Below are 27,674 nucleotides of genomic sequence, written 5' to 3' on the forward strand. Positions count from 1 at the left end.
TTTTTTTTTTTTTTTTTTTTTTGAGACAGTCTCGTCCTTTCGCCCAGGCTGGAGTACAGTGGCACCATGATCTTGGCTCACCACACCCTCCACTTCCTAGATTCAAGCGATTCTCCTGCCTCAGCCTCCCAAGTAGCTGCGATTAGAAGCACAAACCACCACGCCTAGCTAAGTTTTGTATTTTTACTACAGACGGGGTTTCACCATGTTGGCCAAGTTGGTCTTGAACTCCTGACCTCAGGTGATCCACTCCCCTCTGGTGATCCACTCACCTCAGCCTCTCAAAGTACTGAGATTACAGGCGTGAGCCACCGCGCCTAGCCAACATCAATTTCTTTGACCATTTTTTGCTAATGTTTTAAAAGAATAGAAAGGACCACATTTTTAGCCACATATTTCAGAATTTCTTAACTAGGACTCCACAATTCCTCATTAGAAGGCTCAAGCATGAGCTTCAGTACCACCAAAAGCAGCACATACATGCCCTGAGTGGGAAGCAGCTTTCCACAGTGATCAGGCAAAAACAGCATAGAATAACTGTATGTGTCTTACAATCCATCCTCAGTCCTGATCCCCAGATTTCCCTCTCTCTCTAAAATAAATAAGAGTCAGGAAAGGGAAAAACAAAAATGAGGTATCACGATTCACTTAAATAAAGCATTCGGTACTGATATAACTTAGTCTTATAATGTTACCTCTACTACGATGTTACCCTACTACTATTTGTAAACAGTGACAAATCTCTGCAATTATGTAATTTCTCTGCCATATATAATTTTGAATGTAAAATGTCTTACCATCCAGAAGACAATCAAAATGAAGGCACTGCAAGTACTCCCTCTCTCTCATAAAGCCATTCAATGGGGTTGCCCAACCTTCTGCCAAAACCTGCACCCACTGCATATCCACCTAGTAAATTTGAAAGTAAAGCAAAATTTTCTATTGCATATATATATGAGCAAAAGCAGTGATTATCTTCAGGAATTTAATTTTGAAAGCAATGGAAACAAATAGTTTAAGGATGAGTATAGATTATACCAAACTAACAAAGAATAAGGGCACTAGGAAAATATTTCCTTCTCCTATTAAATTTAAATAACATTAGGCCTCCAAGTATTTCTAATAAGGACAGCCTCTCCTAAACTCATGGTTCTCAACCTTTACCTCAAACCCCTGGAAAGCTTGCTAAAATGATGATTGCTTCACCTGCAGAGTTTCTGATTCAGTCAGCTTGCTGTGGAGACCAAGAATCTGTATTTCTAAAATGTTTCCAGAAAATGCTAACAGTGATGATCTAACACTTCGATAACCACTGTCCTTAACCAAGAGAAACTTTACGGCCAGATGAGGTGGCTCACACCTGTAATCCAGCACTTTGGAGGCCAAAGCAGGCAGATCACCTGACATCAGGAGCTCAAGACTAGCCTAGCCAACATGATGAAACTCAGTCTCTACTAAAAATACAATTAGCCAGGTGTGGTGGTGCATGCCTGCAGTCCCAGCTACTTGGGAGGCTGAGGCATGAGAATCGCTTGAGCCGGGAATCGCTTGAGCCCAGTAGGCAGAGGTTGCAGTGAGCTGAGATCACGCCACTGCACTCCAGCCTGGGCAGTAGACTGAGACCATGTCTCAGAAAAAAAAAAAAAAAGTCATTGGGAGACAAGGAAACTCAAATGACCAATAAATGTATGCAAAAGATGGTTGTTCTCATAAATCATCAGGGAAATGTAAAATGATGGCATCATCAATTCACAAGAAGACTTCGACTTTATCTGTAAAGCTGCATTTTATCTGACAGTCTGGTACCTCTACAGTGCACCCAAGCACAAAGCTTATGGTCTCCAAAAGGAACTAGGGCTGGTTGGGGAAAAGGCTGAGTCCAATTATAGGACTAGAAGGTACAAAGTGAGCCTGGAACATCTTACTGAGCCAGGAAGCAAGGAATCTTTCCAAGATTAACAAACTCTTGTTGGAAAGACACAGGCATCGCCCCACTGGCCAGCTAAGACCATTTAAACTTCAAAAGGGAAATATTGGCTGAGGTCACTTGACATACAATAAATAAGAAGAGCCTTGGTCCATCAAGTGACTCACAAAAAAGTGACCATAAAGTACTATATTCTCTGTATTCTAAAAAAAAGGTGTATAGAATTAAGTACCTTCTGTTCTGTGGTCTTGTTAAGAAAAAAAAAAAAAAAAGGAAGCCACTGCACTCCAGCCTGGGCAACACAGCGTGATTCTGTCTCCAAAAAAAAGGAGAAAATTTAAATAAAATATTTTCCAAGAAAAGTCTCTTTTACCCATGACAGAGTACTCTTCATTTTGCAAGACTATTATTTCTTGAACTTTGAGATTTCTAGCATATCCCAACAGAAAGTTAAAGGACCAATGAACAACGTACTTATCGTTAATGTAAGCTGGATATGCTCATTTTTTAACTGGGCATACAGCAGTGGCTCTCCAATGAGAAAATAAAGCACCTGGCCGAGTGGCATGCAGTAAAATGCAGCCTACTCTTTACTCCCAGAGTATGTTTGTCAATGTGTTCCACTGCAAAATCAAATACTGGTAAAGTATTCTCCTGCTTCAATTCACAGGAAAAAAATCTGTATTCATGGAGAAATTTTTTTTTCCAAAACCTCTGATGGTGGCTACTACTTGTTTCTACTGGAATTCAATTCTAGATGGTATCTGTTAGGGTTTGAAAGTCTGTGTCCTCTCAAAATTCCTATATTGAAGCCCTAACTCCAATGCTACCACACTTAGAAACAGGGCATGTGAGGAGGTACAAAGAATGGCAGTGTGCCTTCCAGATGCTCTGCCAACTGAAGAAATTTGAGAACCAATGAATTGAAAAAACATTCCATTTAGAAAAATCTACTGTCTTTCTGGATTCTAGAATCTGACATGTAAATTTTTAGTCATTCATTCTCCTTCTTCTTCTCTCTGCCTTTATCTGCGTGTATTCACTCCATGCAGTCTGTAAGCAACAAATTCTGTTATTCTTTTGTAAGAGTTTACTGCCTGGGCTGCTCTGCTCTGTAGTTCTCCCTTCTTGTCACTCCCTGGGATGTCCTGGTTTCCGGTCAGAGACCCAATCACACACACAAAGTGCACCAATATAATTTACTCCCATCAGGGATTTCGGTAATGACTTAAAGAGTCTTTCTTCAAGCCTAGAAGTTTTGTTTTGTTTTCCTTTCTCCTTACTTTCAGATGTGGCACTTCCCTGGGTATTTTGGGTTTTTACTATATTAAAAGAAAGGATAGGGAATCTAGCTTCTAGTCCAAATACTTACTTTTAATCTCCCTTTTTTAAAAGTATACATAAATTATACAACTTAAAATTCTCTAAGATTTGAAAATGATAAATTATAGTTTCCATTCTCATCATGATTAACTAAGCAGTTGTATTGGGAAAGACAGCTAATGATATCATCAGAGCTAAGATACACAATAAAATTATTCTTAACAATATAAGATGGAGAGAGTCAAGTTTTGGCAAGGGATTAGAAAACATGTCTAAAGGGGAGAATGTTTACTTAATAACTATGGATTAGTATTTCTTGACCTTTTAGGACACATTATTTCTGATATGCCTAAAGATCTCATATAATATTTGTTCTTTGATACTTCAAAATAAATAAATATTACTCAAAGCAAATCAAATCATAGTAATTTGGGAACGTGGTTGTACAAATTAAACACATTCCCCACCCTTAGAAATTGTGATATATACTACAACATCTTTGCCCCCCAGCTAACACCACCCCCGGCCTCAAATATTGCTGTAAATCACAAATTTAACAAACTACTGTACATAAGGCTGTATCACTTGGTGTGAAAAAAAACAAAGAACTTACTTTGTTAATTTTCAGTGCTGGTAATGTTTCCGCATCTGTTTTTGCCAAATGAAGTTTATTTTCTGGTACATATAGTTCTTTTACTTCATAAGATGCATCCACAGGTACAATATCCTATATAACAACAGGAGTACAATTTAAATGTCTGATTCAAGAATTTAGAGTTCACCAAAGGGTATCTTAATGAAGAAAATCTCTCAAAATGAAACCAAAAAGTAGCATAAAAGAAGGCTGTGAGTGCTATGTTCCCCTCAATCAATACTCTCAAGCAGATAGTATCCCACATACAAGAAGTAATTAAGCACAATGTCCCATTATCTACTGGGAAATAATAAATTCCTAAAATATACTACATATGTCAAAATCAGGCAACTACAAATGAGAGGTGGCCTCAAGTAAGAGGTAACAACAAAAAGAATTTGGAAACAAGCAAACAAAAACCACCTGAACCATCACACTTATTATCTGTATCATATCACAAAACCATTTCATTCCAGCTTTTATATATACCTTTATCACCACTGTCAGGAGAGCCACCTTTTACCCATGCAACCCAGTAGTCTAGAATGTCAGCTTTACTTCCACCACTGTGGTTTGAAAATCAGAACTTTTTGATCCCACATGAAATGCAGCCTGGAATTTTTATCCAAGCTCCATGTACTCATTTATAAAACACTGGGATGGTGTTTTTCCCCATTTATACCACAAGTACATATTTGTGATAACAACCATCTACATACTGCTCATTAGGAGCTCTTTACAAGGTTTGTTCACAACACTTGACATATCCCTAAGAATAATTACTAAATGTGTTTAATCACTTTAATTTGTTTTAAAACAAATCTGTCAGGTAGCCTCTACAACCATGAAAAACTGGCACTGATGGAGGGCTTTTCATAGATGTGTCCAACACTTTGTTATTCGAAATAAAGTAATTCTCAAAAGAATGAGAAGATAAGCTAAAGACTGGGAGAAAAAATATACTCAAAAGGCATATCTTTAGATAAAGGATTGTTATCCAAAAATATACAAAATAAACAATTAAAACTCACCAATAAGAAAATGAACAACTGAAATTTAAAACTGGGCAAAAGACCTGAATAGACATCTCACCAAATAAGATACAGATTATAAATAAGCATATGAAAAGATGTTCAACATCATACGTCATTAGGAAATTGCAAATCAAAACAAGATAGCACAATATACCTATCAGAACAGCCAAAATCCAAAACACTGACAACATCTAATGTTGCCAAGGATGTGGAGCAACAGGAACCCTCGTTCATAGCTGGTGGGGATGCAAAATGGTACAGTCACTTTGGAAAACATTTTGACAGTTTGTTACAAAACTAAATATACTCTTACCAGCAACTTCACTCCTTGATATTCACCCAAATGAGTTGAAACCGTACCTCCACTCAAAAATCTGCACAGGGTGTTTAAAGCAGCTCTGTTCAGAATTGCCAAAAGTTGACAGCTATAATGTGCCTTTAGTAGGTGAATAAACAAACTGTAGAACATCTAGACAATGCAGTATTAGTCAACTCTAAGAAGAAATGAGTGCCATGAAAACATGGAATAACCTTAAGTGAGAACTGCTAAGTGAAAGCAGCCAATCTGAAAAGGGTACAGGCTATATGATTCCAACTACATGACATCAATTTTGCTGTGAACCTGAAACTTCTCTTTAAAAAAGTCTGTTTTTTTTTTTTTTTTTTAAACAATACAAAACAACAAAAAATGTAATTCAAGATGAAAGAACTGGATTTTAAGGACATTCTCCACTATTTTCCTGAGGAATAGATGTTCTTTAGAAAGAAACTTCAATTTATATTTGATCTTACATGACATGTTCAGTAGAAAAAAAAAAGGCAGATATGTCAATCGAAGCCAGATGACTTCATGAAAGACCTAGGTGCTACCACTCAATCAATCAACAACTATGGGTTCTGAAAACCTAAAAAGAACTATTATCTTACATTTCTCCTACTTTCTCACACATCCTGTTTCCTCAAAGACTGAACAAGAGACAGTTCAGCAATGGCTAAATATATGCCGAAATCAGGCTCCTCCTACTGGTAAATTCAAAGTCTTTGTCCTTTCTAATAATTAAAAAAATAAATAAAAGAAGAATAAACATCAAGGAAAAGAAAAAGAAATGTTAAAATCAAAAGACAGACAAGAAGTAAACACTGCTATACACAATAGCAAATTCAGCCAGCTGCGCTGCTCCTGAGGTGCAGACATGAACGACATTTTCTGGAGGCCCCTTGTCCCTCTATGGTCTCACTGTTCACAAGAGGAAAGCAGGAAAGTGTGTAAGGCATATACCTGCCAAGTCTTCTGCAATTAAGCTTCCAGCAGGCACCCATAGCCAAAAGCTAACTATTGTGTTTACTGAGGGTAAATAATACATGAGGGCATTAAAAAATAATGGTGAAGGAAGAATGTTCCATCAGCTGCTTCTATGTGCTCTTTGTAGATACAAATATGAATGATACAACCATGCACTAATGGGGCAGATTATTTCTAATGAACCCACACTATAGAGGGCATGTCTTAAATTTTGCCAAGGAGTTCAAAGCAGTGACAAGTAAATACACATAGTTTATACATAATACCAGGAGGGGAAACCACATATAGGGAAAAAAAAAAAAAAAAAAAAAGGACTCTTCCTTAAATCTAGCATGAGATATAGCTTATCTTCCAACTCCAGAATTATTTTAATACATCTATTTTAAATTATAAAATAGCAGCAAAGAGAACTTGGGAATGAGAAAAACAAATCACCCTGTATCCCAGATACGGTTATCATTGCCATTTTTCTATCTTCCCTTTGATCTGGTCTCCATCCATAGGCACATCACAGGACAAATGGTAGTTTAGCAGTCTGTACAAAGCCTATTATTTCAAGTAGAAAATAAAAATTCAGAGTCAATTTTTCCTGGAATGACAATATGATGTGCATTAAGTGAACTACACATACATTCCGTATGTTCAATTAGCTTCTTGGATATGTAAAGCCTCCAAAGATGCCTTGAGGCATACAGATTCTCTGCAGCTACAAAGTAAAGAACTGAAATCCTCTATACTAGGGGGAGAAAACACTAAACATAACAAGTTACACAAAAAGTCAGGCACTCATTAGGACTTTTATGAGGAAGAGTATGATACGGTTTCACTCGACACTTACATATTTACATAATCACAAAGCTTCAGGGACATAGCATCTTTAAAACCAACAAGATACAAAAAGCAACAGGGGTCTATAGGTCAGTTATTTCCAATATTCTTATCACTAAGAATATGAAGTAAAAACAGAGGGCAGAGGCTGTTTAAGATCTGAGTTCCAATTCTTTTTTTTTCGTTTTTTTTTTGTTTTGAGACGGAGTCTTGCTCTGTCGCCCGGGCTGGAGTGCAGTGGCCTCCGGAGTAGCTGGGACTACAGGCGCCCGCCACTTCGCCCGGCTAGTTTTTTTTTTTGTATTTTAGTAGAGACGGGGTTTCACCACGTTAGCCAGGATGGTCTCGATCTCCTGACCTCGTGATCCGCCCGTCTCGGCCTCCCAAAGTGCTGGGATTACAGGCTTGAGCCACCGCGCCCGGCCCTGAGTTCCAATTCTAAGAGTGCAGTCTTAAGCATCTTACAACGTGTCTCCCCAGTTGTTTAAAAAAAAAAAAAATACAAAAAGATACATACATACATGTTACAGGACTGTTGTGACAATCTAGTGACTTAAAGTACCTGAACAGTGGAGGATAACATTAGTGAGAACTGACTACAACACCACACATTGTTCTAAGGGCTTCATGTGAATTTTAATCCATTAATCTTCACATAGTCCCACTTACGAAGGCAGAAGAAACTACTGCCATCCCCTCTTTACAGAGGAAATCGAGGCCCAAGAGAGGTCAACGATTTGACCCAAATCCCTGCAATACTGTCTTTCAATGGACTTAACACAAAAAGAATACTCAATAATTAGACTCCACTTGCTACATGCCAGGAACTGTTTAAGCACTCTGCATATATCAACTCATAGAATCCTCTGCACAATCCTGAGACAGGCACTTTAATTATTTCCCATTTCACAGATGAGTGAATTGAAGTCCAAGAAACTAGACTATATCTTCCAAGGTCATATAGTTGAGAAATACTGAAAACTAAGGTATTAAGTATTTTGTCACACAAATTTTCTTATTTTCATGATTTTATTAAACATAATTCCCAAGTTTTAATCAGCATGTGATCTTTCAATGCGTTGCCAAGGTTCTAGAGAAAAATAAAAGATATTCAATATTTCAGTTAGGCCTAAACAGTTTTACTAAAGACAAGTAAGCAATTTGCAACCGACTGTTCCAAACCCTGCCACTGTGAATAATCAAGAACCTCCATTTCCACTACTGAGTATCACTTAGCAGGATACGCAGCCTGGGAACAAATGACAAAGGACTCCAGAGAAGAGAAGAATCTCATTCTCAACTTCAATGATAAGAAAAACTCTATATAAAACTTTCTTTGCCATCTCTGAAATGTATATTATTGTAAGAATGGGATATCTTTCTGTACGCTGACTATGGGGCTTGACTAGTCTCCCCCAGGTTTACTGCTGAAAATTGTCACAATTCTAGAGAAGCAGAGGAAAGCATGCAGCAGACACATCTTCTGATTTTTACTGGCCACAACAAGGCATGTTTAGCTGGTTTCCTAAACCAGCATCCCTAGTTCAGCTCACAAAGACTGAAGACCAGCAGCAGTGTGCATGGCCCACCGCAATGCTCCAGGCACAGGGCTGGGGCTATTCTCTTCCCTCCACCCCGAAGCCCCCACAACCTAGAGCACACTCAGGTGCGTCTCTGCTTCCTCTGACCAGGTGTTCCAAATAAGAACTCTGCACTAACAAATATTCCCATAGATGATGTCTAGATGTCTACCATTACCTTCCAACCATATCCCCAAGTTAAAAAAAAAAAGTACAAATAATTTGCGATCAAATCTATCTCCAAGGTAACTATTTTGAACACGAAAAGGACAATATCTATACTGTAAGCCCCATCAAATTACTGAAATGTTTTGTGCACTAATAAAGTTATTCATAATTGAGCATAAATTTTTTATTAATATGCTACTTTACATGTATTAACAAAGGTTATAACTACTTTCTTTTCAAGAAATTTTTTCATTATTTTGTTTTGAGTCAAAATAACTTTTCATTAGAAGCATTTCATGAAACTCTTCCCTTTTCAAAATTCACACCAACAATATTTTTAAATGGATTTTAGCCTCATAACTTCAATACAAAATTCTTCTGATACCTAACCAATGCCAAAATAAACATTCAAAAGGTTGCTACTGTTTTTCTCTTCTAAAAAAGATACATAGAGTGAACGTTTTGGGAATTAATGCAAAAATAGCATGAATCAAGAGGACCTGGGAGCATCTGCTCAGTCTGTGGAAATGTGTTATACACAGATTCTATGTGTAAAGACAAAAGGACTCAGTCTCTAACAGGAATATAAAAAGAATCTTAAACATGCAGATGCTGCCAGCTTCTAGCACATTCCAGTGACAAATCTCAGTTTCCAAAACCACTACTAAACATCTGAAAGGCGCAAAACCACCTCAAAGTGAGACAAGATATCTGGACAACAGAAAGTTGAAGTCCCTGCCACATAAGCTATCCACTTTATTTGGGATTCATTAGGATTTCCACAGACAGAGCTATTAGAAACAACGTGTTCTTCTTCAATTTGTACATATAAAACCCTTTGTTTCATGAAATGTCCTTTAAAACACAAATAGATCACAAGCCAGGCCAGGAAACAGTCTGCACATACCTGGACACCTCACCTCCAATCTGAAAGGCTCCAGTCACCCAGCACTGAAGGGTGAAGGGGGCTCAGGGAGGTCCTAGGAGTCCTCCTGAGCAGGGGATCAGTAAATGACCCATACTCTACTATTAATGAGAGGTGAATTCTGTAACCTGTAAGTCTAGAGATATTATAAATTTATAAGTATTAATTTAATTTTAAAATGTAACACAGGGTACCCAGAACGTTTTTTGTTTGACTTTGACAGTCTAAGATCTAACATATGTTGTATCCAAAACAGGCAACTGTTTTGTTTTCACCTGGAAACTGGCAGGCAGGGCAAACAACACGCATTACATAAAAGTGGTAGCTCTCGCCTCTCATTTTAATCTTCCTAAAGAACTCTGAACATGTTAATACAATGATTCCACATCTTAAGTTTTCCTTTAAATACTTTCGGTACTTTTTTCTTGAGCCAAATCTGCCCAACAGATTTGAACACAAGGGCACATTCATATTTTTATGTAACTATTAAATTTCTATTATCTAAACTACATGCATCCAAAGCATGAACACCAAACGACATTCTGGCAACACTTTAAAACTAAGCTGCAAAGTCTGGCTTTTATGTGCAGCATAAAACCCACTTAGAGCACTAAACCACCATTTCTTAAAAAGACAAACCTTTAAATAATTTATAGCACTAGTAAATCTAGAGTTCCTGGTAGATTTTAAAACAGTATTTAAAGTATCACTTTAGATTAAAACCAGCAGCAAGAAGTCTACTTCCTCATGTCATAACAAGCCAAGTTAAAATGCAATACTAGCAGGCCATCTAGTGACCAATTTAGGGTCTAGGAAAATAAAAAATCCTGATTTGTTAGTGTCTTCTATTTTCTTAAATAAATACATACCAAACAAAGAAAGTGAAGATGCTGTGAGAAAATGCTGAGAAATGCAGCCTTTATATGAATGACAACTTTATCTATTCCGATTATATTACATAGTCACAGTGAAAGAGAAGGCAACCTAGAAAATGACAGAGAATTCTTAACTTTATGTAAAGTATCCATGGCAACCAAAGGACCCATCATCCTATATTATCCATTGTATAGCATACTAAAAACATTTTTCTTGGACAATGAAATAAATACTGTATCTTACTGAAGACCATTAAACTCTTCCAGTTACAATTCACTTCCGAACAGTCTCTCCAAAGGAATACAGAGCAACAGATAAAAGCAAACTCTACCTACCACTATTGTTTCCATGAAGACGGTGCTTTTCAAACACCTTCATTCTCTGGGAAGTCCCAGACTATAGTACTTTCTTCTCTCTAATAAGAAGTGGTATACAATGGGAAATATATACAGTGTTTGGTCTTTGTCCTCAGTTCTTGGCACAGAGCTCCTAAAACCCTTGAAATCCCCTAAGTGATCAACGTGTCTCTGGAGTGCTGAGGAGAGGACTCTTGGCTGAAGGGCTCCTAGACAGTTTCATGATGGGGACTGGGACCAGAAAGTCCAAGTCACCATCACAGGGTTGAAACTTTCAGCTTCACTCTTCTCCCCTGACCTCTGGGGAGCAGAAAGGCATTAGAGAGATTGAGTTCAATCACCAATGGCCTATGATTTAATCAAACGTGCAACTTAAAGCCTACATAAAAACGTCTAAATGATGGGGTTCAGAGAGCTTCCTGGTTGGTGAGCACACGGAGGTACTGGGTTGGGGGTGGGGTTGAAGATCATGGAGAAAACATGGAAGCTCTGCCACCCCTTCCCTGCACATCTCTTCCATCTGGCTGTTACTGAGTCTATAAGAAACTGGGAGTAGCAAATAAAGCATTTTACTGAGTTCTGTGAGTTGTCCTAGCCAATGATCAAACCTGGTGTAGGGACAAGGTAGGGAGGTAGGAAATCTTGGATTTATAATCAGCCAGGCAAGAAAGTGGGTAGCCTGGGCACCCCATTTGGGCTGGGATCTAAAACAGGGCAGTGTACAGGAGTTAGCCCTTAACCTGTGAGGGCTGAGCTAACTCCAGATAGCTAGGGTCAAATTTAAATTGAATCACTGGATACCAGATGATATCAGAGATTAAACAAACTGGTTATTGTGAGGAAAATAGTCTTCAAAAGTCTTAGAAAACTAAGCTTGAAAAGTGGAGAAAATGTACTTAGCTTACTTTAGAAATAAAGTTGTCATTATAGATAGTATAACCCTTTACCACTTAGATTTATGTTTTAGGACTTACAGAAATCATAATTCACTAGGCAAAATGTGCCTCTTTCCAAGGAAAATTAGATAACCTACAAACACCTTTCTTATTGCGCTTACACAGAACAAGCATTTCACACTAGCTGGGCACAGGTATGAGCAGTTTATTTCTTTAATGAACATTCTTTCCAACCCAGATAGTTTTGTCTTTGATCTGCTCAAGTACTTTAAAAGTACTCAAGAAATAATCTTTCTAAGGTCAACGAAATGCCCATGCCTCTTCCATTTCTCAATCCCAACTACAGTTAGGGAACAACTGATCAAGGAATGTGAAAGAGAGTCAGAGAAAAGATTCTATTTCAGAAATAAACTAGAAATGGAAAGAATCTGGATACAAGTAAAGGCAGTGTAGTAGAAACATGAGTGTGTAGGCTGCAGAATCAATCAGAACTGTGTGCAAACCTCACTCTCTCTAACTGAACTATCTGGGAGAAATAACTTCACCTCTGGAATCTGGTTCCTCATCAGCAAAATGAAGATAATTATAAATACTTATCAGTTTCAATATAAATTGGATGCAATAATGCCACTACAGTACCTAACACAGGGCCTAACACATAGTAAGAGTTCAACTGATAAGTTACTATTGATGGTCTCCATCTCTGCCTGTGATGGTTAATACCATGTGTCAACTTCATTGGATGGAAAGGATACAAACTACTGATCCTGGGTGCGTCTGTGAGGGCATTGCCAAAGGAGATTAACATTTGAGTCAGTGGGCTAGGAAACGCAGACCCATTCTTAATCTGGGTGGACACCATATAATCAGCTATAAGCACGACTAGAATATAAACAGGCAGGAAAATGTGAAAAAAGAGACTGGCCTAGCCTCCCAGCCTACACCTTTCTCCCATGCTGGATGCTTCCTGCCCTCAAACATCAGACTCCAAGTTCTTCAGTTTTGGAACTCAGACTGGCTCTCCTTGCTCCTCAGCCTGCAGATGGTCTACTGTGGGACCTTGTGATCATGCAAATTAATACTTAATAAACTCATATATATATATATGTGTGTGTGCGTATATATGTGTGTGTGTATATATGATGTGTATATATGTGTGTATATATATGTATATATATGTGTGTGTATATATATATTCCATTAGTTCTGTCCCTCTAGAGAACCCTAACATACTGCCCATGGCATTCTCTTTCAGCACACGTTTATATATCCTTTTACATAATGCTGGTTAATGTAGGACCCCTAACCTTCACCTCCCTACTCCAAACACATACTCTAAAGCTACATAGATTTAGTTATTATTCCTTGCTTTAAAGCAACATGGTACGTGATATATTCATCCCCTTCACCTCCCTATCTATATTTAGATTGTACTGTGTGTCCTCCCATAACCCACCTTTGGAAAACCTAGCAAATGTCTTTGTGATAACAATGAAGTTGAATGAACTGAATTGGCTACCCCTGGCTAGAGGCAGTTCGATATGAAAAGTACACATTATAGCAAGTCACTTTGCAATGAAGTACAGTGGGCAAATGCACAACTGGCATGTCTAAGGATAAACTTCGAGCTGAATGTCAGGTATTCACTGGTTTCTCCATGTGCCCTAATGCCCACTGGGATTCAACTTAGTGAGAAAAACAACCAAAAGAAAATAAATGCCAGATATAGTTGTGTGTATATGTGTATTTCTTCCTTCAAATGCATTTTAAAATTCTACATCATAGTATAAAAGAAGAGAAATAAATGAATCTATATATGGTCATTCTAGTCTATACACTATAAACAAAATAACAGTGGTGAAGACCAAACATTAAGGTCCATGAGGCCGAAATGTTTATTGCTTAATTCACTGCCACATCTCCAGTGTTCACAAAAGTGCCTACCACATATAGCACCATCGATTAAATTAACTAAAAAGATCAACTAAGCACAACAGAGAAATACACATGCTTTCATTGGGAAGTGAAATCATTTATTCAGAAAAGCATGTAACAAATATTGAAAAGGAGGGTGATACCAAAAGAAAGCTATCAAATTAAGTAGGCATTTGCATTTCTTCTTTTGTCACCACCCACCTTTAAGATAAAAATTAACAGTTTTTCAAAAGAAAATTTCTCTCTCCTAAATGAACACAATCAGAATTCCTTACTGGGTGTAGATTTAATTACATCTCACTTAAGCGTAAGGAGAACACTCCTGAAAGTAAAAGCCAAAGGTGTAAGAAAATGACTGAAATTCTAGATGCAGAATCCAACATGTCCATGAACAAGTTTCTTCATTTCTCTGAACTACTTCAAATGTTTACTGTATGAATAAAATTAAACAACATATGAAAAGAGCTTAACACAAAGACCATTTGGAAAACTACCACAGTAATTCAGGTGAGAGATAGCTGGAAGCTAAATTAGGAAAAAAGGCCATTTCTCCAACTGAAATAAACAGAACAAGTTATTTTAAAAGACAACATACTACATATATATGTCCCTTATAATAAGGACTCAGCAAATGTTAATTTCTTATCTATCCTTCTTTTTCAATGAAACTGTCCAATCATCAGATTGTATAGCAGGCATAATATAGATTAGTATCCATATGAAAGGAAGAACAATTAGCATAATCATTAATTAGGTACAAATAAATTAGGAGAAAGGCATTAACTAAGACCACAGAGATAAGACAAGCAATAGCACCAAACTATGAAGAATTGTGAACACAAATCATCTCTCCTCTTTATTTTATCTTATTTTCAGTGATGTATTTTTTTTTTTTTTTAATTTCAGATAGGGTCTCACTCTGCCATCCAGGCTGGAGGGCAGTGGCACAATCATAGCTCTCTGCAGCCTCAAACTCCTGGGCTCAAGAGATCCTCCGGCCTCAGCCTCCTGAATGGTTGGGACATGCCACCACACCTGACTACTTTTTAAAAAAATTTTTCGGAGACAGAGACAGGATCTCACTATGTTGCCCAGGCTGGTCTTGAACTCCTGGCCTCAAGCAATCTTCCTGCTTCAGTTTCCCAAAGTGCTGGGATTACAAGTGTGAACCACCACACCTGGCATACAAATCGTCTCAATTCCATAAACAATGGGAAAATCAGTAAGTGTTTTAGAGCAAAAAAGGGAAATGCTTAGACTACACTTTAGAAAGATGATTTTGTGAATATCATAGGATGGACAAAAGGGCACACAGAACTGGAGGTGTGGTAACCAGTTAGGGGAATATGGGATAGTATGGTCCTAAAATCACACAGTGTCAATTTACCTTCAGTTTTTAAATCATCAGAGAAAAAAAACGCAAGATGCAAAGTCCTGTGCATCACAAATACCACAGGAATCTGTATTTTCATTATATAGAATTATAGTTAAAAACCAACTGAACCCTGAATACAATGTGGAATCCTGGATTGAATCCTGGAACAGGAAGAACGTTACTGAAAAAATAAGTGAAGAGCTGCAAAATTTTCTCAAAACCCAGTTTTGTTTTGTTTTGTTTTTTCCAAGAAAAACTTAAAATTATCCTCCTCCCTGAAGAAAAAAAAGAGCTTATACATAGGGAAAGTGTCAAACCCAAAGGATACTATTCTAAATAGGGCCCCAAAGAAGTGATTACGAATTTAAAGAGAGAAAGATGGGAAGAAGATGGGAGAAACCTGTGGCATCCAACATAAATCAAGCTTAATAATCCCATAAACATGTCTGAACTATCTGGAATTTATAGTCAAAGATTAATAAGCCCCATAAATTATATAAAATGGTATCTATTAAATATGTGCATTTTTCTAGGATTTTATAAAACACTTACGAATCACTAACTAGATATTTAAAAAATCAAAACAAATAATAAAACTGTATAGTCATCCCTCAGTATCTGAGGGGAATTGGTTCCAGGACCCCTTGAGGACACCAAAATCCACAGATGCTCAAGTGATATAAAATGGCACAGCATTCACATACAATCTACATACATCTTCCCATACACTTTATATCATCTCTGGATTACTTATAATAACTAATACAATGTAAATGTTATATAAGTAGTTGTTACACTGTTTTCTTTTTAAAATTTGTATTCTTTTTCATTGTTGTATTAATTTTCCTGAATATTCTCAATCCATGGTTGTTTGAATCCACAAATCTCAGATACAGAACCCACAGATACAGAACCCCAGATAAAGAGGGTCAACTTTGTAACACTGATATGGCAAATTTCAAATTAAAAAAAGATAGGTTCAGTATACAAAAAAAACTCAAACAAAACTACGATCAAAATGAAAAGGAAAAATACTAGAACTATAGTTTCAATAAAAATGAGATGGATTTAATATCTATGTCTAGAACTAGAATTTTATACAAATTTCTAAGAAAACGACACACAACAGCAACAGAGTAAAACTGAAGAGAAAGGATAAACAATGCATTGAAAACAAAACAGAGATTTCAAAAGACAGCATCACCTAACAAATGAAAAGGCCAGCCAATCTACAATCATAAACTTTCTTGAGCCCATTGCAGAACTGAGGTGAAAAAAAGTAGTGAAACAAGTGACAAGTCCCACCAAGAAAAGACCAGGCACATGAACTGCTTACCTTTAGCAGAACATGGGAGGAAGAGGTGGCTACAATAAAGGCAGGTAAGAGAAAAAGAGCTAAAATGTCTTTAAAACTTTTAAAGGCTGAGTGTGGACTAGTGTGACAGGCTTAGTACAATGGGGGACCGGGGGTACCACACACAAGGGGTCCTGAACTCACTCACAAACATGCCTATGGCAGGTGCTCAGAACATTAATCAGGAGGAGGTCTAGAGACTAAAAAGAGCCTTCCTCAGTGGGGCACAGGCAAAAAACTATGCTCACTCACTAGACCCTTCTTTCATAACCACAAAAGCCTTTAAGCTAATGAAAAAGGAAAGGAAACCCTCAAACCTTCCCAGGGTCCTCTGTTTCTGGGGGAGGGGTGGAAGCAAATATGGTCTGCCAAAAAGAAGGAGATGAAGGAAATCCTTTTGGGCTCAAGATCCTGCATTCATACAAACCAGGTAGCCAGTACAAAACAGATACAAAACATGCTAATGCATGTGAGGAAAAGAAAACTCCCCTCCAAGCCTCCCAGGGTGAAAGCAGAGATTAGCTGTTACGCAGGGAGAGGAAGAAGCACTGAGAAAAACCCACCTCAAGACTCAGGAGCACAGGTCAAGCCTTAGACTGAAGTTGGGCCAGGAAACTAAGAATCATCACCACTTCCCAGTCATGAGCCTAGCACCAAGTGATAAGCCACAGCAGTATGCTGCTGAGAGACGAACAGGAAGAAGACTCCTTCTGTGGTACAGGTATACAGGGAACACTGAGGATGAAGGAGGAACACTAAGAAAAACCCAAGAGGAGGCCAGGCCCCATGCTAAGTACAAGGTAGAAGAGCCCACCACTGCAGAAACTTGAAGCCTGTGATGCAGTAAGAATAACTTCATAAGGAATAAGGACAGCCAAATCCAGCTGAGGGCTAAATCAACCTACTACAATAACAGTACGACAGAAAATGAAACATGCCCATGACATAAACACTACCTCAATCTCTACTGTACATCTAGACACAATGTCCAGCATTCACAAAAAATTACAAGATACACCAAAAAGCAAGAAAAACTACCCACTGTCAAGAGATATGACAAAGAAATCTCAACAAAATGAGATTCAGAAGTAACACACATGTTCAAACCATAAGGCAGGAATTTTTTTTTTTTTTCCTTTGAGACAGAGTCTCAGTTTGTCACCCAGGCTGGAGTGCAGTGGTGTAATCTCAGATCACTGCAACCTCTACCTCCCAGGTTCAAGCAATCCTCAATCTAGGACTTTTTAACTAGGATTAGGTTAAAGGATCTAATGAAAAAGTGGACAGCATGCATGGAGAGATGGAGAATTTCAACAGAAAAATGTCAAAAAAAAAAGTCAAATAATGAGAATTGTTTTTTAATGATTATCAGAATTTAAAAATTCCTTCTATGAGCATATCAATAGATTGGATACAGCTAAGGAATCAGCAAACTTAAAAATCAGTTGTTAGAAATTATCAAAGCTAAAATGTTAACAGAAAAGGGATGAAAGAAACACAGCATCTAAAAACTGTGGGACAATATATTATTTAACATATGGGTAACTAGAGTACCAGAAGAAGAGTGAAAAAGGCAAAGGAAATACTTAACATGATAATGGCCAAGAGTTTTCAAAAACTAATGAAAAAAAATATGTATCTACCCAAGCAGGTTGGGGAATTCTAAACAGGAAGAAAAAAGACCTAAATCAACTACAAGACCTAGACACATGATATTAAACCCACTAAAATCCAAGGAGTAACAGAAAATCTTAAATTCAGACACAAAAAAAAATCACACAGAGGAACAAAGAAAAGAATCACATTATACTTCTCATCAGAAATGAAGCAAACAAAAAAAAAGGGAACATCTTTAAAGCACCAAAAGAAAAAAAAAATCTGTCAATGCAGAATTCTATGCCCAGTAAAAGTATTTTCTAAAAACGAACAAACAGATGAGAAAGACTGATAAAAAGCCTTTCCAAATTCATTCCCCCGTGCCTCCCAGTATGCCATGGACATAACTGAAATCATGATTTCTAACACACTTCCTAGGAGTTAAACACTCTTATGTCTGTTTCTATCACTTATAATGTAAATTCCTCAAGGATGGAGACACTGCTGATATATCTTTGCATTACTAGCGCCTAGGACTGTAAAATCTACAGAGGTGGGCTTTTAATCAATGTGTGGTTGATGCTGGATGATGAAAGAATGGATGCTGGGACAGCTTTGGAGAGATGAGAAGGAAGCTAAAAGTAGAAGAATAGGATTAGAACAAGAGTGCAGTAGTCATTTAAAAAGAAACCTAGAAGGCAGAGATGACGAAGCAAAAACCTCCTGGGATGTCTCAGTGACCTGCAAATAATGATATCTGAACAGTAAATACAGAGAAAAACATCAGAGCGTATTGATTTACATTATTTATATTTATTCAGCTACAATGTTTGGATAAAATAAATAAAATAGGAAGGAAAGTCCCACATTATCTACCTGGTAGATATAATGTGGAAAAAATCAAAGGCTAAATGTTTATAATATATTCAGACAAAGAAATTTCTTTAAAGTTGTATGTCGAATATATCCAGTAAGACAGACTAGATGAAAGAGGTTTATAAGATACACTAGATGAAAGAGGTTTATTACAGGATTTTGTAGACTAAGAGGGGGTTCGAACTCCAAAACTCACAGTTAGGACAGAATGAAGAAAGATGATGCCTCATTTTCTGTGTACCCCTAGGTCAGGACTTAACAGCAAAGGGTGGATGCATGACAAGGTGACAGGGTAATCACTGACCCAAGACCTCTACCCACACAGAGGCCAGATCCTCTCCAACTACAGTGAACTATGTAACCCTCCAACGAAAAGGGGAAAGGGGACTGAGGGTGGTATGGACAAAGCACAAGGGAAAGAAAACTTCTAAAAACCCAGACTAAAGTCTGAAGGAACCCTGCACTTGTTAGTGGGCCTGAGTACCCTGGAGAACATCAAGCCTCTTCATGCCTCCATATGCCCAGGCACCCAAAGGTCCTTATGTCCTAGAAACTTACATCCTCCACAGGTCCCTCTCTAGAATCCACCCAAAAGGAGATCATCATGTTATCACAAGGAAAATGTGGGCGCTCTAAATGTCTAAGAAAAGTTAACTACTTTGTATACCTCAAATTGAAAAATACAACACTATCAACTTACAGGACTGAACAATCATGGCTGGATTTTCTGTCAGGTATTTTTTTGTGGTAAAATTACTGGTAAAGTACAAGACTGACTCCTAAGCCTCCTGAGGTTTATACTGATGGCGATATTTCATATACCGCACATTCATGGTGTTCCCCAAAACACCTCACACTGACATACAGACACAGAACACTGTTGGCATTTCAAAGCATTTAAAATATAAACGTCACTCAACATTAACACCACCATTTTTTTTTTGGAGGGGGAAGATTATGAGAGAGATATAATTTTTCTCTGATGATTCCTTCTTTCATCTTCTCTTACCCGTTCCTGTAGAAGTTCCACAACTTGCTGGACACAGTCATTTACATCACAGGAGTCTGTTTTCAGCACCAACTCAGGGGCTTCTGGCTTTTCATATTCAGAATCGATCCCAGTGAAACCTGTGAAAGGTACCAGATAACAGAGTAGGATGGAAAATAAAATTAAAATTGCTTGGTTTTTTCAGCGCAGACCTCTGCTACGTTGAAGTTAGTATCTGCGCTGTCCTCCAAGTCACAGGATTATAGTAATGAGGTGTCTTTCTTGGGAGATTTCTAATTAAACTTTTTTTTTTCCTGTACTGGGGGCCATTTTAAACTGCAAAACTACCCAAAATTGCATAAAAAATGTAAAAAATGTGGCACCAAATAGGCTGCACAAAGAAAAACTTTTTATAGTTTGAGAACTAAACCCAGAAGGCAAAGTGCTGTCTTGTCGATTTTCACTGGGAACTGTGTCAGGTGTGTCAGACGTGCTGCACTGACCGTGAAAGTGCCAGGAGTATTGATGTGGAGATTACAAATACATTTTGTCAAGTAGGCAAATTCATAAATATCGAATTCACAAATAGTAAGAATCAATTCTGCTACTTTTGTCACCTTTTCTCTTTCTTTTTTGTCTTAAAAAAATGCCCAAGTTGCCTGTGAAGATGTACGGAATTAATATCAGGGGATCCAAAGCATCTCAATTTCTCTACAGGACATGGACATAAAACCAAACCTGACAAGATTATTTTCTTCTCAATGCAAAAACAAACACTAAGTCAATCTGTCCAGTATATTCATAAGAATTATCCGTGGACAAATTGAAGCTCTGCAGGCTTCTTCTGCCGTCAGATAACAAGTGTTAAGTCAAATCAAATACTATTTGCTTAAACTAAACATAAATAAGGATAGTAAATAGATCACAAAATAAATTACACAATCAAATATAATTTTAGTAATAACCACTATTTAGATTTTTCCTACGGTATATGTGTTACCATATAACTGCTAAGGAAAGAGCAAATAGATGACAATCGTCCAGAGAGGGTTAGCCGAGTTAAAGATAGGCTATTCCTATCTTATACCCCTGACCTTACCTCACACGTAAGTCATTCAAGGCTTGTCTATCTTGGAAAGCTTAGGTCACTCTTAGGTTAGAATGGTATGCATGAATTTAAAATCATTACCATTAATATTAAGAAATACAGCTAGCAAAAGAGTTCAATAATATATACTACAAAACTACAGCCCACTTATTTCATTTTTTTCTATTTCCTATTTCTAAGCATCCCTTGCAGTCCTGAACTCAAGAAAAAATTTCTGCATTACCAGTATTCCCATGTAGCAGTGGGTCACAAGAAAATGGCTGGGGAAAAAAAAAATTCCGGTTAAGAACACTAATTGTTAAGCTCTGATTCTCAAATGCGACGATATACTGGAATTACCGGGTCCCGCCCCATGAGATTCTTATTTCACTGGTCTGGAGTACAGCCTTGGCACTGGATTTTTAAAAGTTCCCAGAGAAATGCTTACATGCAGCAAAGCTTGACAAGCACTGGGTTAGAAGAGGTGGCTTAACATTTTAGAAGCCCTGGAGTTCTCCTACTAGATAATTTATCCATAAGTGATTACAATGATAAATGTAAATTATGAGGAAAAACATATTTAAGTAGGTAATAAAAACTATCTTAAGTAGTCATCATGAAAATAATCGAGATAACATAATGAATGATGCAAGGATATACTGACTGTCCAATAAATGTCACGTAAAGGTCTGTAACAGCCTGAGGCCCCGTGAATATACACAATCTTGTCTGTCCTGGAATGTTTACCATTACAGCTTTGAAACAGAGTTGATAGGGAACTTCTTAAGCACCATTTACAAGTAAAAGCTTTTTAAAAAAATAAGCGACTCTACAATCAGGAACTCCAGCACCATGGCAAACCTAAATATCAGTGTATGCATACAGACACACACACACACACATTAACCAAAGGAACATTTTATGAACCTCTACTCAGGGGAATATAGTCAACAATTGAGAAAGTAAACAAGAAACTGGACTAATACAAACACACTCCCAGTTATAGAGTACAAACTGTAAGAGACTCAAGAGCATTGTGGACAAGGTCTTATTCATATTGAATACCTGGCACCAAATACATACCTTGCAAACAGAAAGCTGAGGACTAAACTTTCACTGTTTATCTTGCCCCAATTCCTGTCTAAGGGGCCTGGGAAGTCATGCCCTACAAACCATAAATTTTCATCAGATAGGTTTTATTTAACCCTATATATCATGACTTCTTTTCCAACCTGACTCTGGCATAACATTGCAAGACAAGAAGAAAATCAAAACATTCTCCCCAAAACATATTTCTTTGCCATATTTTGAAATGGTCCTGCAAAGCTGTTTTTTGTGGGGGGAAATTTGCATCTTTGAAGAATCTTTATTAACAAAACTGTATTTTTTTCTTCCAGATCCTCCCAAAAGAGATTAAGATCTGAACAGGAAACATCTGTCATCTACTGTCTCTAAGGGTAGCCACCGTAAGACTTCAAAAGAACTTTGGTCTCCACAATCTTTATCTTAACCTGAACATTCTCTTTCTATCAATCCCAGGTCTTTAGACAAACCCAACCAATTGTCAACCAGAAAACTTTTAAACTCACTTATATCCTAGAAGCCACAAGACAACCTGGCTTTGAGTTGTCCCATCTTTCTGGACCAAACCAATGTATTTCTTTTATGTATTTGATTGATGTCTCATGCCTCTCTAAAATGTATAAAACCAAGATATGCCCCGACCACCTTGGGTACATGTTCTCAGGACCTCCTGAGGGCTGTGTCATGGGCCACGGTCAATCGTATTTGGTTCAGAATAAATCTCTTCAAATATTTTACAAGAGTTCAACTCTTTTCGTCATGAAAGCATTGGCAAACGTGTGTTGAATATTCCACTCTCACTCCACCTTCTCATCCATCCAACAAGCATTAACTGTGTGTGTCACAGCTATATGCTTTAGGTGATGTACTGTGCTAAATTCTAAACACACAAAAATGTTCACTATGATCTCCCTGCTCACAAGCAGCTTACTCCAGCCAGGATGACAAACCTTCTTCCCTCACCAATCCATTCTTGCAAAAACAACAAAACCAACTACAATTAAAATAAGTAAAAGGTTTAGACTTTATTTAGGATCCACCATTTTGCTTTTCCGTGCCAAATTTCTACACAAAGACTGATCTGAAAACTGGCCACTGAGACAGTAATATAGGAGGGAAGGGTTAAACAGGTTTTCCTCCAATTGTCCTAAATTATTCTGGTCAAGCAGCCTGCTCTTTCTAAGTCAAGAAAGTAACAGCTTAATGGGGTAGAGGGTTGACAGGCAGGAGTCCCCATCAGGGAACTGATTCTCCATAGTCGCATTACCTGAGGTCAGCCTTGCCCATGGAACTAATGTTACCACAGCAGATGGAACTTGACCCAACTGCCAAAGCATTCCCAGGTCCAAATACAGAAGAACCCAGAATAACTACCATTTTTCTTCCCACTCTATCTTTTTCTTTTCAGGGCCAAAAACTGAATGCCAAAATCTATCATTGAGAGAGTTCCTAGGAGTTCCTGTGACAGTCTCAGACTATCACATTCCCTGCTGGGAAGGCAAACTTAAAAGTTACCTGCAGGACTCACTGATTCCTAAACAATGCTATCTTTAGTTAGTTGTTTTTTTCTTTTTTTTTTTTTAAATACAGCAAGTCCTTTGTTTCTGTTAACAATAATAGAACAGGACAAGTCAAGGAATGTCTACAAGATAAATAGTATGATTGATATCAAAGGCCAGAGCAGAGCTGGCTTCTAAATTTCTCTCTCGATGTCTAAATGTCCACCACAGTTGAAACTCTGGGAAGCGGACCATAAAACCTAAAAACCGAGGTATAGAGCTGTCCCTTGGTAATCATGTGGATTTGTTCCAGGACTCCCTGTGAATACCAAAATGTAAGGATGTGCAAGTCTCTTACATAAAATGGTGTACTATTTGCATATAACCTATGTTCATTCTCTTATATACTTTAAATCATCTCTAGATTACTTATACCTAGTACAATGTAAATGTTATATAAATAGATGTTATACTATATTTGTTATTTATACTATTTTTTAATTGCTGTATTATTTTATATTGTTTCTTCTGGAATATTTGCAATTCACGTTTGGTTGAAACTACACACGTGGAACCCACAGATGTGCAGGGTCAGCTGTATATATTTTAATAGAATCAGTGATATGTTAATTCAATCTAATTCAACAATGGTACATGAAATGAATAAGGGACCATTCCAAGGATTGTAATAAAGTACAAGGCATTATCCTCGTCATCAAGATGCTTATCATTCAGGCATTTTTTCCAATAGCTATGGGATTTCCTCCATTTTCCCTGGAACAAAGAAAGTAGAATTGGTGGCAGCAGGCAGCTGACGTCCAGCTTAATGTTAAGCACCTAATTTTCTCAAGTAGGTTTTCACCAACTCTCAAGCCCCAACTCTGGCTACTGAACAGGATTCCAAAAGGATCAACAAGACTCATTTAGCCCAGCACCAGGCACTGCTGCTACGCCTGAGGGATAGAATAGTGTGATAAGGACTACATTCTCTCCTCAAGGAGCTCCAAGTTACTCTAACACTTCCAATCTCTTAGAAAATATCCTAAGCAAAGTGAAACTGGGAAGAAAATATTACTGACCTTTAATTTCTCCTGCCCGGGCTTTTTTGTAGAGTCCTTTGACATCCCTCTGTTCACAAACATGCAGAGGAGCATCAACAAATACTTCAAAAAACGGTAAACTTGCAGCCTCATGAATCTGCCTTGCATTGTTGCGATCCTTAAAAAAATAAAAAATAAAAATAAATAAAAAATGATCACGCAAATCAAAAAGGTACTATGTTAATACTACAAATGAGTAAAAGTGCTTCTCATCTAATTTAGTGGGAAATAGACAAAATTTATGTTTTTAAATATAAACTGAAAAAAAATCCAAGAAATTATTAGGTTAATTCCTATTACTCGTGACAATTTTAAAAGGCACACTGTTCTACTAACCCAGAATACTGGGGAGTTACAGAAGGAAAACAATGAATGCACCACAAACTCTTTCACCCAAATTCTATGTGGATCCTAAGCCAAAGCCCAGCTTGAATGCAGGTGTCATCAGGCTTCTCTCTAAAGTCACATTCAAACCCAGCCTAAGCTGGCATGAAAACAACTGCACGAGAAAGATTCATTCAGAATCCTGAGGCTAGTTTCTTTGCCAAATGCAAGCCCCTGCAGCCACTTCTCCTCTCTAACACTCCCAAAACTTAACTTTTCTGCTCCTAACTCCCAACTCTCTAGTAACCACCCTTGTAGTTCCCTCTAAACCCTCCCCACTCTGTCCTTCGGAACAATGTTTCCTTCATAAGTCAATCTTTTCTTCTTTCTGGTCTTCAAAACCGAATTCTCCCTTTGTTCCACATTTATACTCCATTAACCAAAGTGTAGTTGTCAATATTTTCAAAGTTAGTGCCTGCAATTTCTACCATCCTTTTTCCACACAGCTCATTTTAGCATTTGCCACCTTCCTTGGTCCCTCTGACAATCCTCATCTACTTCCACTCTGACCAGATGACCATACTTCATGTTTCAAAAAAAAAAAACAAATCCCCAAGCATAAGATCTCAATCTCTTCTCTTTCAAGCAAAATCTCTTCTCTTTCAAGCAAAATCTCTTCTCTGTCATACAAATTTATCTACATACTAATGATCCTTTTCTCCCTGCCACTTCTATCTTCACATATTAGGAATTCCCTTCCCTTTCATGGCCTCCTACAGGACCTTGTTCAACCCAATCTCTCTACTCCACTTGAAATCTTCAGCATTCCCCCTTTGCTGGGTTCCCTGCTCCCCAGCAACAAACAAGTACAAGTCCCTTCATCCATTTAAAACAAATGAATGGCTAAGGGCAGTGGTGCAGCACGCTTATAGTCCCAGCTACTTGGGGAGGCTGAGGCAGGAGGATCACTTGAGCCCAGGAGTTTCAGGCTGTAACACACTACAACTGTACCTGTGAATAGTCACTACACTCCAGCCTCAGTGACAGAGTGAGATCTTGTCTCTAAAAAAATTTTTTAGCGTAATGAACTAACAAATCATACAAAAACTTTTCCTTAACAACAGGTACTTTTCAGTATTTAAAATACCAGGCCTCTTTGCTGCTTTCCCACTGTTATGCCTATGGATGTCTATAATGTTATTCCCTGATCTTTCCTAGGCAGACTCCACCTGGGCTCCTCCTACTTCACCCATCCCTTAACACTGGAGTTGCCCACACTCCCGCCACAGCCCACTGCTCACCTTACATAGTTCTTGCGCATTTCTCTCAAGTGCCTTCACAGTATAAACTACAACACATATATCAACACTGAAGCTTGAACCCTGAACTCTGTCCTGAAATTAAACACACATGCCCAAATTCTTCCTATGTCCACCTGCATATACCACAGGTGCCAAAAACTAAGCATGTCCAAAACTAAATCCAGTCCCTTTTCTCTCAAGTTTGCATTCTCTCCTATACTTCCCAAATCAAGGAAGACCACACTACACACCCACAACCCTAAGAGTGGTTCCTTCCCTTGCCCATACATTAATTCAATCACAAAGCCCTACAGATGTTACTTCTAAATATTACACCAACGCAGTTTGCAATCTTTCCCTATTCCCTAGTTCAACCTCAATTCTCTTGTCTGAACAACCTCAACATATTACTGGTCTTCTGGCTTCTAACTTGGATATGCTCAAAGCCACAGTCTACACTGTGGCAAAGGATGCAAATCTGACCATCTTACTAAACTCTTCAGAGACTCCCTGCCACCACTGGGGTAAAATCCAAGTTTCTTAATGTGAGGCATCAGCCCTATACCTGGCACCACCATTCTCAGTCTTGCACTTGATGATCTATTAATAATACTTGCTTGGTCAGGTTGTTTCTACCTTAGGCCTCCCCACGCCACAACCCCACCCCTACCAGCAAATACTCAACCCCTCTCTTCTGGATAAACCAATGTGCTTCCTCACAGCACATCTCCATGGTGACCTCCTCCAGGAAGGCTTCCCTGCATGCTCAGGCTGATGAGGCCCCTTGCTTTCTCGGGGCTCTCAGAATACTCACTATATATGATCATAGATCTTATTCCAGTATATTAAAATCATCTCATTAGCTTTACAATGTCAGTGTCTGGAACAGCAATTAAGCTATGATCTTACTATTCTAACTATTCTTTTAAAGGAAAGTGTCACCGAGTTTCTATCCATGGCTCTCATCTTATTATATACTCTTCTGTATCTAATCGTCCTCATCTAGGTTTCAACTAATAAAGTTAATGATTCCTAAATGTAGATCTCAATCCTAGACAACTTTCCTAAACTCTAAAACCAATTTCCTACATGGCCCAGTGGTAATCTCCACTTAGACACTCCACTAGCACTTCAAACATAATCCACCAAAAATGAAATATGCATGTCCTCCTCTCCTATCCTGTACTTCATAACTCAATCATACCAATCTTTATTCAGAAAGCACCATACTTCATTCTGCGTCCCCCCCACCAACCATCAGCAATCAAGCAGGAACCAGGTTTTGCTGATGCTACTCAAGCCTCAA

The 27,674-nt window shown here is 38.0% G+C and overlaps 1 protein-coding gene across 2 annotated transcripts in view; it reads right to left on the minus strand.

Annotated features, from left to right (window-relative positions):
• PAPSS1 (3'-phosphoadenosine 5'-phosphosulfate synthase 1) overlaps nt 1-27,674 on the minus strand; it is a 108,317-nt gene that overhangs the window by 46,729 nt on the left and 33,914 nt on the right. For both annotated transcript variants that reach the window (XM_017853075.1, XM_017853076.1), the window contains exons 4-7: nt 24,723-24,861; nt 19,996-20,114; nt 3,864-3,977; nt 798-909 (exon numbers count right to left, since the gene is read on the minus strand). In XM_017853075.1, the coding sequence (XP_017708564.1) occupies nt 798-909; nt 3,864-3,977; nt 19,996-20,114; nt 24,723-24,861 (484 nt within the window). The remainder of the gene's footprint in view (nt 1-797; nt 910-3,863; nt 3,978-19,995; nt 20,115-24,722; nt 24,862-27,674) is intronic.

Source organism: Rhinopithecus bieti, unplaced genomic scaffold (genome assembly GCF_001698545.2).
Source record: "Rhinopithecus bieti isolate Rb0 unplaced genomic scaffold, ASM169854v2 scaffold_35322, whole genome shotgun sequence".
Lineage (NCBI taxonomy): Eukaryota > Metazoa > Chordata > Mammalia > Primates > Cercopithecidae > Rhinopithecus > Rhinopithecus bieti.